Below are 17066 nucleotides of genomic sequence, written 5' to 3'. Positions count from 1 at the left end.
CTCTTGAGACCACACCTGTAGTACTGCATCCAGTTCTGAAGCCCCCAACAGAAGAACATGGAGCTGATGGAGTGAGTCAAGAGGAGGGCCATGAAGATAATCAGAGGGCTGGAGCACCCTGCTGATGAAAACAGGATGAGATAGTTGGGGTGGTTCAGCCTGGAAAAGAGAAGGAGACACGTTATAGTGGCCTTCCAGTACCTGAAGGGAGCCTTCAAGAAGCTTGAGAGGGACTTTTTATAAGGGCATGTGGTGACAGCACAAGGGGTAATGGCTTTAAACTGAAAGAGGTTAGATTTAGGTCAGATGTTAGGAAGAAATTCTTTAGTGTGAGGGTGGTAAGACGTTGGTACAGGTTGCCCAGGGAACTTGTGGATGGCCTGTTCCTGGAAGGTGAGCTGAGGTTGGATGAGGCTTTGACAAAACCGGTGTAGTAGGAGGTGTCCCTCCTCATGCAGGGGCATTAGAACTCGATGATTTTTAAGGTCCCTTGCAACCCAAATCATTCCATGATTATATGATCTTGCCATGAGAAGCATCTGCCAGAGTAATAATTGAAATACCAGGAACAAGCATATGCTTAATGGTCATTGCTGGAAATAAGGTACTGTTTGAAAAGTTTATTAAAATTTAGATGGGAGGAAGATTTTTCTTCTTGTAAGAACAGGAAGAAGGTTCTTTTCTGTTCAAAAATCAAAGCACATCAGGTGCAGCTCAGCAGTTAATTATGCTCCTTACCTTTATGGAGTGCTGGAATAATACAAGATTTAGCTGACAAACAGAGAATTTTCCTATTACAGTCCCTGTCTTCTGTCTACATCTCCAGGAGACAGTTATCTGAAAATCGATAGGTGTTACCTGTCCATAGTTTTCAATTCTTTATTGAAAAAAAATGTAGGAATCATGGATGATCTAAAAGCAAAAGCCTTATGAAGTATAACTGCGGAAAAAAAAAAAAAAAAGCACTCAGTTCCCGCCTCCCAGCCTTACACATCCCAGCTACAGAGTTGCCTAAATATCAGTGCTGTTTTCCTCACTAATATCAGTGACATATTGAAATATGAAATATTACACAGTATTCAAAGTATAAACAGTAGATTCTGTAAAAATGTTGGCAACTAGTAATAATAAACAATAGTCATATGCTGTAAAATAATTCAACAAATTACTAATTAAAGAGAGTTTAAATGCATGAAAATATCAGTACATGATGAACATAAATCTGACTTCCACAGCTTTTGCAGTTCTTTCATGATTAAATCTGCAGATACTTAAATGAAATATTCTTATAAAATACTGTATACTAACGACAAATACCCAGTCCTCAGAAATACAGGGAGAGGTTTACATTATTTTCAAAATGAGTCTCATTGTAAATAAATGAGCTAATCACTTGCAGGAAACTAAATATGTTCATAAGTCTTTGCAAGGTTCAGGACCTAAGGTTCATTTCATATAAATTCAAAACATTCTTTAAACAAAAAATTCAAAGAAAGGTATTTTTAATAATTTTAAGAAAATTGGCAGCAGAGAATTAAATGCTTAGTTGACTCTTGGACATAAAAATTCATTCAGTGCCTAGTGCCAAATGCTTTCAAAATTTATTTACAAGCACATAAAGTGGTTTAATACTGTTATTTCTCAATACTTGTGGTTGAGGATAACTGTACAGATATGTTGCTGCCTACAGGCGCATGCAATTTAAAAAGGAAAGCTGACCTGTTACTGAGAAACTTACTGCAACATTCTTACCAAGCCCTTTAAAAATACCTTCTGTGAATTTAAGGATTCTCAGTTTCACTGGAAATCATTGCAATATTCTTAATTTGTAAAGACAACTTTGTTTTACTTTCAGATTCAAGGCCTCTACCAGATGTAGCTCTGACAGGAAAGTGCACCCGAGAGTGTGATGAATACGGCCACTCAGACTCCTGCTGGATGCCAGTGCGCACTTCTCCTGAACGAAAGAAGAGCCAGCCAAAACTCTCCACTTTCATGCCTGTCGATGAACGGGGCAGTCAGGAGAAGCTGGCCAATGGAGAAGCCTCCCTCATGGGTGATCGCAACAGAAACCTCCTTAACAAAAAGTTGACCTCATCCTATGAGACCTTCAGCACGGCGAGTTTCAGCAAAAATGAAGAAGGCAATCCAGAGGATATCCCCCTTACACAGACAGGGGAATACAAGCCATCTCCTGTCAATACTCTAACTAGAAGAGAAGTTTACCTGTAGGTTAAAAAGCAGCAACAAAGTTCTTTCATGTTAAAAGAAGGAAAAGGGGCAAAAGTCTTAAAATAAAAACAATTTTAACAAAAAATTAGAAACAAAAAAGAGCGGGCCACCAAAGAGACAAAAGATCTGCCTGCCACTTCTGCCTCCAAACCAGGCATTTAATTATACTGTCTGCCTGACTATACTGTACAATGTAGAAAACATTGTTGTTACTTGCATGTCTAATTCCCCCTCACTGATTTTTATTTTCCTAAATCTATGGTTGCAAATTCTTCCCATAGTAACAAGCTTGATTAAAAAGAACACAACTCGCTGTTGTTTCCCCTCTGCAGAAGCATGAGTTAAGCCACTCATTTTGTTTGATTGTCATCTGGCTTGTTGAGGATAACAGGTCAGGGAAAATGTATTCAAAACATATCATCTGAATATTGCTGATCCCCACCAGGGACAATCCTTCAGAAACCATACAGATCTAGAGATAAAGATAAAGGAATAACCATGAATAGGCACTTTGTGAAGACCACAGCTTTAATATTGTCACCTCTCGTCTGAGGCTGGAAGCAACATAAATATGTTCAGCCCAAGACTGCAGTCAAAACCATGGCATACTGTCCTACAAGTCTCGAACTCTGGTTCTGTTTTATCCATATAACAAACCTGTCCTTGCTGTGTCTCTTTCTCTCCTTCTCTCCTGTTCTCGGTAATGATTACTTCAATGTAAACACAATTAGTAACACATATACCATAGGATAGTAATGATAAACTGTTGAAATCATTATTTTGGGTGAGACTAACAGATAGCTAGGAAAATGGTAATAACAAAAAGGCCAAAGATCACACAATGGATCAGGGGAACTGCTAAGTTTTGGGGCTTGTCTTACAAAACTAATATATTCACAAATCCACACGTATTCATTACACACCTTCTGTCATATTTTGTACCACAGAACAGTTCACAAGCCCAGGTGACACTTTTTTTCTTTTTTTTTTCTTCCAGCACAGTTCAGTTGAATGCCCAAAGGAACTGATGTGGGGTTTTTTTGTAATGACATGATATGCTGCATATGCCAGTTCCAGGGATTTTTTAAAGATCAAAATTAGAAACTAATAGTAGTAATAGAAGGCTGTGTTCAAAAGAGTGTTTGGTGAGACTGAAAAACTGGACAATGGGATGATGTAGTGACCAACAAACAAGTCAAACACAAGACCTTCTTTTCAGAGTGCAAGGAATGATTGCTAAGTCTTTTGTTTTGTCAGAGTTGCAGATTACCAATTGCTTCAATCATGTCAAAGACAAAATGCAGATTTTCTTGAAACACAAGTGCATTAAAACCAAGAGAAGTGCAATACTAAATGATGTCAAGACTTGGAATATTTAGGATAGGTAGAAAATGGTCTGATAAACAGTGGCATCATACTCACCTAGCAGGTCAAGATGAGTCAGAAGAAGTTCAAGCTACTGTGACATGCAAGCGCTCTGGGCTGTAAGATTCTCATGGTGAGAGCTTCTTGCAAGGAAGAGGAAACAAAACAGGTTTTTGTGCAATAAAAGCAACAAAACATGCAGAACAAACAAAACGTGTTGTAGCTGATGCTGTAGTAGTAATTACAGACTGAGCTAAGACATTCAGGTGGAAGTGACAATCAGACAACACAGCAAGACCAGCTTGAAAAGGGGAAAAAGCACTCAAATCCTTGGATGTTTAATCTGGCATTAAGGCATGGCTAGTTGGCTCTCTAGTAAACTGTAGTCACCATGTAGCTTTGGGTAGTTTAATGCTTTGAAGAGTTGCATAGAAATAAACAGCCTAAAGTAGAGGTTGGTAAATCAGTACATCTCATCATATCTATCTTTTGAATTTACTTTTCCATGTAGTGGGATGTGCCATCAGTGGCCATTTCATTCTCCTCTCTCAAGTTTACTTTCTTCAAGTAACATTAGTTTGTGTATAGCAGTTATGATGAATGGGCACATGTAGAAAGAAAATATTAAAATCAAAGATTAATAATGATTGAACATTTTAATGTTTGATTATTTAATATGAAGAGATGCAAACTAGTACTTTGTTATGAGACTGCATACAGCAGTTACTGCTTTGTATAATCTGTAAGTACCTGTTTAAAAATGCTTCTAAAAATGCTTATGTGATGTATACACCTTTTTCTTGCACGTTTCAACAGAATACACAATTGCATAACACAAATGTTCAATACAATTTCCTTTAATAAGGTTTTATTTAATATTACACACAAAAACCCTAAATTAGGTAGCTTGGTTCCATACATTCTTAGACCCTTTTTCTACAAGACTAATAATACAGGTCATAGAACACCTTCAGGTTAAATGGATCAGCAGTCACTCACCAACTTTTGCACCGCATAAGACAGTCATTAAATACTTTACTTGTGTGCATCTCCTTAGATCTAAAATGGGTGTGAAAATTTTTTCAAAATTCTATCTACTGTAAGTATTCACAGTAATTCTAGTGGAACTAGCCACTATTAATATGCTGATTACTCTTCTGACCTGGCATGACACACAAATGTATTTTGTGTTTGTATTTTTCTTTTTTATTTGAAATAGGTCAAATCTGGTGCCACTCCATAAACAGAGTGCTTTTGTATAAAAATAAACATATAAAACTATAAAAAATAATTAGGGTGAATGCGAAATATGCAACTGTGCCTTTTATACCTATTATTATGGTAAAGTGGTAGCTGGGTTTGGACATTGAGGGATAAGGGGCTATTCCCAACTTTTTTGAACCTGTATATTTACTTGTGTTTATTTTCTGAGAAATTATAAATAATATATTTAAAAGCAAGCCTTTTGCCAAACTCAGTTAATGGACCAGTCTTAAGCATTATATTAACACAAGGCTGTGGTTTAAGTAGGTCGATTTTTTTATTGTGTGGGGCTTGGGGTTGTTTTAATTTGTTTTTAATTCTGATGCCTGGAAAACTATGATCAGTCTATATTATAGTTATTTAGCAAGGTGTCACCAGTTCATGTTGCCAGGAAAACTGTTTTTTTTTTTTTAATTGCTTTTAGCCATCATCATATTTCAGTTGTAGAGTATAGAAATTATCCTTTTTTTTTTCTTTCCATGGGAAACTCAAATGAGCTTTGCATGTATTTTACATTAGGGCACCTTTATAGATTGATAAGTTAATATATAACTTTATATGTATTAGAAAATTCAATAGCTTTGGTCGAAAATCTAAATCTCATTCTGGATCTCTGATCCACTATGTTTATTCAATATGGTTTCTGACTGGCCTGCTGCCTGAGTTTCAGGAAAAAAAAAGTAAAAAAAAAAAAAAGTTAAACATTATTTTTATGTGGGGAAAGAACTTAAATGAGATTGAAAAGATTGGCTGAAAGGTTACCCTAGGAAGCTGGGAAAGTAAAAGAAGTAGGAAAGCTAAGAAAATTAATAAAGACATTGCCATAAATCCAGCCATCACCAAAAACTGGTAAGGAACTTGAACAATGAAATGTTTTTCCTTTTGTTTCACTTATGAGAAAGACAGTGTTTCCTTAAGGAATGAAGCAGGTGAAATAGCAATAGAAATGAAAGTCCATCAGTTAAGTTGTGTTACTGACTGAAGAGCAGAAACAAAAGGAAGAAGACAACATTCACCAGCTACCTGGGGTATGCTTTCAGAAAACTTTTTCCTAAATTTTAAAGCACTTGCATTCAGTGTGGTACGATCTGTTTGTAATATTAATCATTGACTATTGTTCTGCAACTTGGATGTTGATAGTGAAGCAGAGAACAATTTATCATTGTTTATTATGAGTCACTATGCACGCAACTATGCTAAACATGGCAAAATGTATTAAACGCTAGTCCACCTCTATTTATGAAATATTTACATAATTTAATTTGCTTTTGTACAGTTTTATGTAAATAAATTGCTTGTCATTTTTGTCTCTGCAAATTAAAATATAACATGTTCAACTGGTTGCTCATTTGCCAGCGTACTTTCTCTGACAGAATATTCCACTTTTGCTGAATTAAATCACATACTATTTTGCATATATAGCCTCTATTTTGCATGGCAGAGATGAAGCTTCCTTGGTAACTGGCCACATTTCCAGCTGTTGATTTTTACCTGTCTCTACAGTGAAATTCAGTAGAGGTTGTTGTCACTCAGGACAGCATACCACTACTTTCATGTTAGAAATAAAAAATTTGTAGTGATAGACATTATTTCCAATTACTGTTCAAAAGGGCTTCTTATTAAGGTGTGTTTAAAACCTTCATATTAAGGGGAGTAACAGATCTTAAGGAAAAACTCAAGTTGTGGAATGGCAGTATCAGCAAGCCTGCTTTTTCCAAGAAGTGTTAAAATATTAACACATCCTAAAAAGCCAGTGAAGCATCCGTGCTGAAAAAACCCAGCACAATTAATGCAGTATTTTATAGAAAATGTGAAATACAAATCTCCAGTTCTTTCTAGCTGTGAATTAAATTATCCGTCCCAGCATAACTACAGATCAAGAAGAAACCCTCCCAAAGAAGAAATACCTAAGCAGAGTTTATTCCTTAGCTGTCTGGATCACATAGCGCTTTGTTTGTTTGTGTGTTGTTAAAAAAAGCAGGTTCTAAAACAACCGTTAGGTTGGGATTTGCATCATCTGCAATATGTGAAAAATACATCTGTGGGGAGAGGGATCGAAGGTTTAAAGTCACCTCTTCTCCCCGTTGTTTGCTACAGAATACGGCGTTGCTACAGATACCTTGCAAGTCATGGTTCACAGTTTCCCGCTGAACATCACAGCATACTATCTCTTTTACTCAGTTACAGATCAGACTTTGATTTTTGTGAATACAGGTTGTCCAGAACATTTTTAACTTTTTAAAATTAAAAAAAAAAAAAATAAACTTAGCATTGCAAATCTCTTTCTCTGACTGTGCTTTCAGTTAACAGTACCATTGTCTTCTTTAACGATCGTGTCAAGGGAGATTCTTCCTCCTCTAAGCAGAGATCTGAGTCTGCACGCCTGTGGAGAGAGTGCAATCCACCAACTGACCCCAGATCTTCCACATCACACTCGAATGAGCTACCCCTCAACCTGTTTCAGCAGCAGCAGTATTATAATGAGTAACTTCAATCAAGCTTTCATGTTTATTTTATACTCGATGCAGTAAGCAAGTCATGACCTTATGTTTGTTTACTTTGTCTTTTATCTGCATTCTTCTTGTTTACCAACTGCATCCAGGAAGGTGATTACAGGAAGATAAAATAAATTTCCTGAACCACAGAGAGTGGAAAGAGAGGATAATATGAACTGGCAAAAGCTAACAATTTATGCTCCCCCTTAACCCTGGCTTCGTTTCTCCCTTCTGCACTGCAGTGAAATGTAAATCTTATGCAGACACTGAAATTAATAAATGTGACCTAGGCAGAAATAATTTCACGTCTTTATTGAGCCTCCTGAGAGGAGTGTATAGAAGATGCTTAATAGTTCATAGATGTGCAAATCAAAGCAGCACCAGAGTGAGACAAGAATATTTGCTATATTGGTTAGTAAAATGATAGTATCCCAATCAGTCAGTTCATACAGCTACTTCTAAAGCAAGTATGGCTAGGTTAAAGATTTAGATATACTTACCAAGAAACCAGGAAAAAAATAATGCAAAATACCAATTCTGTAGTGGCATGGAGGAGCCTCTGGGAACAGAAAGAAAAAAGAACAGCAAATAAGGATAATGTAATTGGCACAGAAGTGTTAGAAATAAATCCCTTTAGGACTTTCAGTGTGATTTAAAGGATCCTAAAATAGGAAGATATTAATGCATAATTTGTAGTTATCTACAGTGTGATACTGCAATTTCTATGAAAGGATTCTTACTAATTATAAGGCATATGATACTATTTAAGGTGATGTTTTTAGAGATTTAACTAATGGTTAAAAGTATTTGTATCTTAGTATTCTTTGTCTCAAAGCTTACTAAAACAAATTTCATCAGGCTTCTACATCATTTACTGTAGTAGAAGTCAGGTTTGCAAAGACCAAGAATGCCAAGATTTAGCTCTCATATCTATATTTTGTTTCCAGCAATGCAACCAATTTCTTCATGTTTTCACTATAATCACAATTTTTTTAAAATATCCAGATCTAGACCTTTCAACTATCCCTGCTTTCCAGAATATTGCAGAAGGAACAAAGTAGCATAAAAACAGGTTTAGTGTACAATGTTAACTTGCCCTTTGGTAAATTTTACACTCAGCAAACCCAGTGTCATGGAGAAAGCAATTTAAATAAGAATAAATCACTAATTTTTTCCCAATTCTGTGGAGAATCAGATAAGGAAGGAAAGACTACAGCAAGAGGAAAAATTTCATCTCTCTTTTTATTACCTACCTATTTCCAGCACCTACAGAAAATCCCATAAATGGAAACTCTAATACAGGAGTCTCTCTCCCTAGAATCATAGAATGTCTAGGGTTGGAAGAGACCTTAAGGATCACCCATTTCCAGCACCCCTGCATGGGCAGAGAGACCTTCCACTAGAGCAGGTTGCTCAAGGCCCCATCCAGTCTGGCTTTGAACACTTCCAGGGAGGGAGCAGCCACAACTTCCGTGGGCAGCTTTGTCCCGTGTCTCACCACCCTCAGATTAAAGAATTTCTTCCTGATACCTAACCTAAATCAAGTATAAAACCATTTAGAACAATTCAAGTTTGAAACCATTTCCCCTTGTCCTCTCACTACACACCCATGTTAAAAGCCCTACCTTCAGCTTCCTTGAAGCCCCCTTCAGATATTGGAAGGTTGCTATAAGGTCACCTATATTAGGTCTGTGCCACACTAGTCTACACCTCCACTTCTGCCAAAAGAACTTTGAGGTTTTATAAGTTGTACTAAGTTCTAGCTGGGGTAAATTGTCTTCTTGATGCTTTTTCTTCTTATATAGTAACTGTATTATGTAACTCCAGAAAATGAAGTTGATTCCAACTGAGACAAGATTATGGTCATGGTAATCTGCTGTAAACCGGGGGCTGGAACTACATGATCCTTAAGGTCCCTTCCAACCCTAGCCATTCTATGATTCTATGATTCTAAGATAGTTGAATATATATTTTATGAGACACGTAGAAATGAAGACATCAGAATCAGATGAAAGGGATCATGTTCCTCTGAAAAAATCCACAACCTGCTGTATACACTGTAATAATTTATTTAGTTCAGAGGCTGAAAATTTCATAAGCAAAAAAATACAAGAGAAAGGAGCATTTAAAAAAAAATTATAGATGCAGACCTAATACCAGTTAAGTGTGTATGTGTAGGTATGTATGTTCATGTGTATGTGTATACACAGACACATCTCTCACCCCTGACTTCTGAAGCACATTTTAAGAGTCTCTTCAAGTTCCCAGAAAATTGGCTACTTTTATCATTAACTAATGTTACAGTGAGAGAATATGGGACAATAGGGACCTTCAACACGAGGTTCTATAGCTATTCTAAGGTTTAGTAGGACAGAATACATAAATCTGTGGCTTTCACTTAACGTGGCAGGATATGGTGAAGCCAAAATTAGAATTAGAAAACAGGATAACTACCAAACTTACCTCGGTTTCTCTGTAGCCTCCTACCTCACATAAGTTGCTAAAATGAAAGTCAAAGCATTTTTTTAATCTTAGTTCACCTCTTCGCTGACAGTTCCTGGAATCAGCTTGGCACCTACTTAGCTTCTGTCCACCTTCTTCTGAACTAGCAAAGAGCCCTGGAACAATAGGTGATTTCATATTCTTTTACAGTCTGACCTCTGAGCATACTGGCAGGCATCATGTTACCACCCTAATCTTCAGGAGCATGAAATCACAGTAAACTCCCTCACATATAATTCTAAATATGAGTTTGAATATAAAAGAGTCCTTATAGATGGTAGAACAAGAAGTATGCCTTGAATTTAGAATAATCTGGTGCTATGCTGATAAAAAAAAAAATATCCTGAATTCCAGAGAGGATTGAAAAGCTGCTGTATGTGATAAAGAACAAAGCACATGCAGGGTGCAACCCTGTAACAAGCAGTGCATTTCCTCTTGCTCTGGTCTGTGCCTTACACAGAGATGAAAGAAAAACGTCAGTGGTTCCTCTGAAGTACAATTAAGTGTTTCATACACACAAGAAAGAAGGAATCGTCTTTTGCCCAGCCCTGGTAAAAAAAAAAATTTGTTCCCAATCAGTTTGGATGCCCCTGTTGAATGTTCTAATTCTGCTTATATGTCATCAGTAAAATGATAATGGCTAATTAATGATAGCTAGTGTGATGTGCTCATTTAGGAGGGTATACATCTGATGGAAGAAGAAAATGTAAAAGTACCACCTGGACAACAAAGCATTCAAACTGCAATTCCCATGAGGTGCTATAATGCATCAGCTGGATACATTATTACCTATTAGTAAAAAGCTAAATACCACTTCTCAGTTCCAAAGAAAACTGGGCTTCTCAAAATAAGCACTCAGAAAGAAGTAAAGAAAGGTGGGAGTTTAGTTAGTCATGGACTGAGGATGTCATGTCTGAGAGTTACAGAATAATTTTTCTGTATTGAGTGAGTACATATGAAATTAATTTAGCAACTTTCATAAATAATACATCTTGTACCTCTTGAATACACATACAAAACAGAAGTTAGGTGAAAGGTGAAAATACTTGAAGAATACAATTATATGCAGGTTCTCACCACGTGTTTTTGGAGTATCTGGAGATGTCAGATTTTCCTAATCTTTAAGCTACAACTTTTTGCATCAGTAGTGCAATTAGAACTTTTGCTATACACCTTACTAACAATGAAAAGATGCGATTTTTTTCCCAAAGAAATTAAAAAACTGTGTTGTTTCTTCACCTTTACATTCCATTGAAGAAAGCAACTGTGTATTAATAGGACTTCATTTTGCAGTCATTAGAATCAGTGAAGGTTAACCTGCAGTATACAAAAAAGTTTCATCCTATTTCTCTTTAAGATTGAATTCAAAAACTATATTCATACTCATAAAGCGTATATGCTTAGAAAAATATTTAACTGAATATAAATTAGTATTAGTTTAAAAAACTGAAATTCATGAAATGGTTTCCAAAAATCATGCTGTAATAAGACAGGACAACCCAAGATTTAAAAGTGATGATAAATCAGTTTCTTTTACACTTATGTTCTTTTATGGATTATTCAGAATACTGGAGGAGTTCCTCACCTATGTAAAAATTAACATTTGGCAGCAATGGTACTGCAACCTCTTCAAATTATTTTATTGTTTACTCATATATACCACTGGTACTCCATTACATTGGCAAAATAAATCTTGGTCCAATAGGCAAAGGAAAGCAGTCTTCTTTTGACAGATTTTTGTTAGGCTTTTTCCCCCTCAAACTTTTCCAGAAACTTCTGTTTTTGCTTGCTGGCCTTAAAGTCATTACAGAACATTTACCCTCTTGCTCTCAACAGCACTTAAAGACTTTAAAAGGTGCTTCCTGGGGAGAAAAAGCAGCAGTCAGTGTTGGATTAACACAGCAAGGGTTGGATATCCATGACAGCAGTACCTCAAGTCTTCCCTTGCTCCACCTCCTTAAGCCACAAGAAAGAAATATAGTGACCCAACAGCAGCAGCAATTTAGTTCAAAGAGAAAGTGCAGTAAGATTTAAAACCTGTCCTGAGAAATTATAATAGCTTCCAATACCTACTGCATCCAAAAATGCATATATACATACTATTTGGAGATTTTTAAAGCATATATTTTTAATCTGACAGAAGTAGCATGGAGATTTGTTGGCCAAATCCTCAGCTGCAATAAATCAGCACATAACCTATTGGGATAGGTGAGAAATCCATTATCCCTGGTGCTTTTTCTGGTTTGGACTATGATATTGCCACAGCTTTTGTTCAATAGCTGGTTCATCAGAAAACTTTGCAAAGTATAGTGTTTAGTCCCAAGTATTTTAGGAAACTGATTATGTAGCTCATGTATTCAAACAGCAGTTTTGTTTGCAGGCCTCTTTTTAAGGGCTGAAGACACAGTTGGCAAGATCCACTTTGCCTGGCAAACTTGGTGAGCAGAGTTCTAACTTAGGAAAGGCTGTGGGGGGAAGCTACAACCTACAAATTGCAGGATCATTTGATGTATTTTAAGACAGACTGACCACCCAGAGTAGACAGGATGAAGGAATGGGCAACTGGAGCCTCAGCAAGGTTCATCAGTGAAAAAAAATGCCAAGTCTTGTGCATGGAAAGGAAGAGCCCCCTGCAATGATATAAGCTGGGACCTGAATGTCAGAGGAACAGCTCTTCTGAAAATATCCTGGAAGTTCTGGTGGATGCAATGGGCATGAGCCAGTAGTGTGCTCTGGCAGCAAAGAAAGCTGAGAGCATCCTGGGCTGTACCAACAGAAGCACGACCAGGACTTCCGCAAGAGTAATTTTTCCACACTCAGCTCCACATCTGGAATCCCATTTTTGAGCTCCATTATAGAAGAAAGATGCTGATAAAGTGGGCTGATTTTACTAGAGATGATCCAGAGCTGGTGTACTTCCTCTGTGAGGAGAGTTATGAGAGAGCTGGAGAAGAAATAGCTCTGGGACAACCTAAAAGCAGTCTCCAAGTAATTATGAGATTTCCCCCAATACAACAGAGCCAGATTGTTCAGAGCTGCACTGAAAAAGGATGAGAGTTAACAGGTTCAAACACAAGAGTTTCAGATCGGATGAAAGAACAAAGTTTTTCCCCTATGACAATAGTCAAGCACTGAAACAGGCTGCCCAGAGATGTTGTGCAGTCTCCATCCTTGGGTTTTTTCAAGGCCCAGATGGATTAAACTCTGAACAACTTGGTCTGATTTCATGGATGACCCCCACATGCTTTGAGCATGTGGTTGGACTACAGCACTCCCGCCTTCCAACATGAATCATCCTATGATGGTGTTCCTAACATTTTCCAGTTATTTTTTTAATATCCAGTATTAACTCAGCTGTGTTTCCATGCAGCTGAATAACATAACTTGGAATCATGGATGTTTAAACAACTATTTTTTAAGATATATATCTCATGCCCCTTTAAAGATCTGTGATTATGTATATTCAATTACAGGCATAATAATAAAATTTCTTAACTTTCTTACACTAATGGGGTCAAATCCTCAGAGACCAGACCTTAGTGATGGAGTTCCACTGGTATGTGTTTAATTTTCAAAACTAGATTTGTGGTTACACGGACTTGAAAATCCTACTGTTCTATAGACATATCATTAAACATTTAAATCTAATTTATTTCATACTGCCTTGGGCATGACCTTGGGCTGCCCAAGACATCCTGCAGATAGAATATAGTAAAGTAAATGAACCAGACTGAAAGTCTATGCAAAGACTGACCCCACTTCATTGGCAGATAACGTGGTGTATAAGGTCTGTAGTGTACACCTTAAGCCTCACACTCAGTAGAAGCTGGGCTTGCTGTGTACATGTAAATCAGATATAAAGTGCATTTGTAGGTGGTCTGATATGTTCTTAGCTGCATCTATGCCTGATATTTATATTCCAGGCTTCATCTATAAGCAACTGTAAGATTTCAAGGAAGTCTCCAATTTACAGATGTAGTCAGATGCTATTTTCCAGCCATCGTAATACCTTGGCTGTCATCTTGTCTTACACAGCCAACCAGCCTTCTGCTTCTACCTCTCTCCTTCAAACTTTTTTCCTTACCAACCCCAAGTTTGTATTGTTTAGTCTGAATATCCCCTTGTCTGAAATGAAAACGAATAATTTGCATTCAAAGTGTACAATGCTGTTCTGAGCAGATTTATACATAAGCAACACAGTGCTGTTGTGCAGGCAGGACTAAAAGCAATGCTATGACTGATGAAAGAGCTACAGTGCTGTCAAGACTCACTAACACCTCAGAATATCACCAGACTGCTTTATGAAAGTAACCCAACTTGCTCAGGGCCAGCTCCCAGGTGTCTGTATTGCAGGAGATAGAAACACTTCTTTTCCATCAAATATTGTGCCAGGGAAAAGAAAAGCATAACACAACCAAGCTTTAAACTGAAGGGATAATCAAGTACCTAAGGGCAAGCTTAACTTTAGTAGGAATAACCTATAGCAAGCAGCACAGTGTAACTGCTTTCTCTCTGCAGATCTATTGCTTGGCCAATATTCTCCAGCATTAAACAATTAAATCTGTTGCATACATGCCTACCATCAGCCTGGCATCCACAGGTCCTGAATCCCAGTAGATCAGCAGCTTTGAAAAAAAGTTGACTTTGACAATCATTATTCAACATTGTGATATGGGATTTCTGTGTGTTCAGGCACAGATTGCCTGTGTGATGAGCTCTACACAGCATCAGATGGCCAGTAAGCAAATGTACATTCAAATGCATAGATAATGAATGATAGATCAAAATCAGGTTTTTAACAACTAGAATGGCGAGCTACTCTAGGAATGTCAACCCCCAGTACTAATTATGCTTCACAGTCCTTGAAATGCTGCAAAGTGGCAGCCACACACCCTTAATCATATTTGCTTACACACTGTGTCAAGCTTTTTTATTCAAATCCTCTTGTGCTGGAACTGCTTTTCAAGTAGTCTTTCTGTTTGCTTGGTGGGGGTTTTTGGTCATCATTGTTGATGAGTTTTGGGGTTTTTTACTTTTTTTGTGGTGGTTTTTTTTTTTTTTGTTCTTTGATGTGTTTGGGTTTTTTTAAATTGATTTTCTGGTTTTTTTGGTTTTTTTTTTTTTCTCATTATCAGCATATTATGCAGTATATTTTGTATTCTTTGGTAGCTCATATGTTAGAATCTTTACCCCTCAAACCATCAGTGGTGTGTTTAAGGTACTCAAACTCATCCATACAACTAATCAAATCCAGCGGAACACTATTGTAATTTAAAATTGCATTCAATAAGGCATTCTCCTAAACTGCTCTGGATTTATTTTTCAAAGTGAAACTAACATTTCTCAAGAATTATCAGTTTTTATACATCCTTGCCTGACCATTTTTCCAGCAAAACATTTTAAGTTTACAAAATTTAAATCAAGTAAGACTGTCTTATTATGTGACATATCAAAATATAATTATATATTCTGGTAGTCAGCTGAACTTTGTCCCTAATTTGCATCTTATCTTGAACAATTTATTTTACCACTTGTCATAAAACCTGTGACTGGAGCTGATATTCTATAGACCACTTGGCAAAAGTGAATAATTAGAAATACAGTTCCATCTTCATTAGAATGCTTTTTTGGGGGGGGCAAATTTTGGATGCAGACCCTGCTATGTGTCTCCCTAAAACTCCATAATAGGAAAGCAAGAGAGAAGACATCAAGATGAATACAATGAGCCACCTTCTTGGAAATTATTAAGGCTTACCCTTTCTAATGCAGTAGGTAACTTTCTTACTCTCACTTAAGACTGATTTTACTTGAATTAGTGTCACTGGTTCTACATGATCTTCTCTAGTTCTAAGAAGAAGTAATTTACACCATGATGGTTAAAAAAACATTATACTCTTTAAGGGTCTAGGATATTGGTTTTACCTTGGTCCAGTTAAACAGTGTTTAACAAAACATTTGACAAAATAAACCACTTACTTGTCAAGCATAGCAAAACTGCTGCTTTGAAGTAATATTTAAACAATCCACTTATTGTATTCAATAAAGAAGATATTAGAACCCCATATACATAGGTATCCATGTCCTAAATTCCAGCAGCACAGCAGTGTTCAGGATATTCCAAGAATTTCAGAAATGTGAGCACTTATATAACCTGATATGCCAAAGGTTTTCATAATTTTAATTAGAAGAGAATAGACTTTTGCTCAGATCAGGCTATTCAACAAATGACAATTTGTCACCTTTCTTAAAACAAGTGTCCCTTCCTACTATTTTTCCATGTCAGAATAGGGCTTGTTTGACACCGCAGAGGACACAGGGAAAGGCCACAAAGTGAGAAATTCCCCAAAACCATAAAGATAGCACCACTCACTCCATATCCTTTGAGCTTATTATGGAGTTACAACAACTCAGAGCAGACTTTGAGCTGCTGCTGGAGACTGTTTCTCTGCTCATAAAAGATTAGAGAGGTGATGTCGAATGTCCTAACACAGTTCTGTTGGGTTCAGAAAGGTCTAGGAATAGCATAACTCTGTGGTATATCTACCAATGCTGCTTCAGTATGCCTCAAACCTATTCTTTCTCATAGCTTTTGTTTTTTGAGGTTTCTCTTTTACTACAGCATCTTGCTTATTTGGAAAGAAAAGAATCTAGTGCCCTATTTACAAACTGAATTTTCTGGAAGATACTGAACACAGAACAGACCAGGTTCTGCATTCTCTTCCTTTTCATAGAGATTTACAGCCATCCTCTCACTCCCATAAATCCTAGAGCTTTATGTTTACAGTTCTTTGATGAGAATGGGAAGATACGATCACACTCACACCTCAAGAATCTAGAAGAAAAAATTGTTTTCTCTTATTAACATGTTGTAACAGAAATAGCAGTACCAAGCAGGTGAGAACATAAGACTATAACAGATCTGAGATGGGGCTGCTAGAGGTGTTTGAGCTCCACAGGAACTTGCTGACAGATGGCTCACAGCAGCACCTTCTGACACCTAAGTTATGGAGCATACTTCTAAAGAGAGTTAAAAATGTTCCCCAAAACACCAGAGCAAGAGCTAGAAATAATCTTGCTGCACTGAATTTATACACATAGCAGTTGCTCCAGAAGACAAACTGAATAAATAATGCCCCCAACCCCTGTTCCTCCACCCACTCCTCTTTTTGCTAAACTTTTATTGCTGAGCAGACATCATCTGGTATGGAA

At 37.0% G+C, this 17066-nt stretch overlaps 1 protein-coding gene across 2 annotated transcripts in view; it reads left to right on the top strand.

Moving 5' to 3' along the window:
* Positions 1–6202, top strand: part of PCDH7 (protocadherin 7) — a 251115-nt gene extending 244913 nt beyond the window's left edge. For both annotated transcript variants that reach the window (XM_071743787.1, XM_071743786.1), the window contains exon 3: positions 1856–6202. In XM_071743787.1, the coding sequence (XP_071599888.1) occupies positions 1856–2232 (377 nt within the window). In that variant the 3' untranslated portion in view covers positions 2233–6202. The remainder of the gene's footprint in view (positions 1–1855) is intronic.
* Positions 6203–17066: the final 10864 nt, after the last annotated feature.

This window comes from Heliangelus exortis, chromosome 4, assembly GCF_036169615.1.
Source record: "Heliangelus exortis chromosome 4, bHelExo1.hap1, whole genome shotgun sequence".
Classification (NCBI taxonomy): domain Eukaryota; kingdom Metazoa; phylum Chordata; class Aves; order Apodiformes; family Trochilidae; genus Heliangelus; species Heliangelus exortis.
The sequence above is the reverse complement of the archived record's forward strand: the minus strand, read 5'-3'. Positions and strand labels throughout refer to the sequence as shown.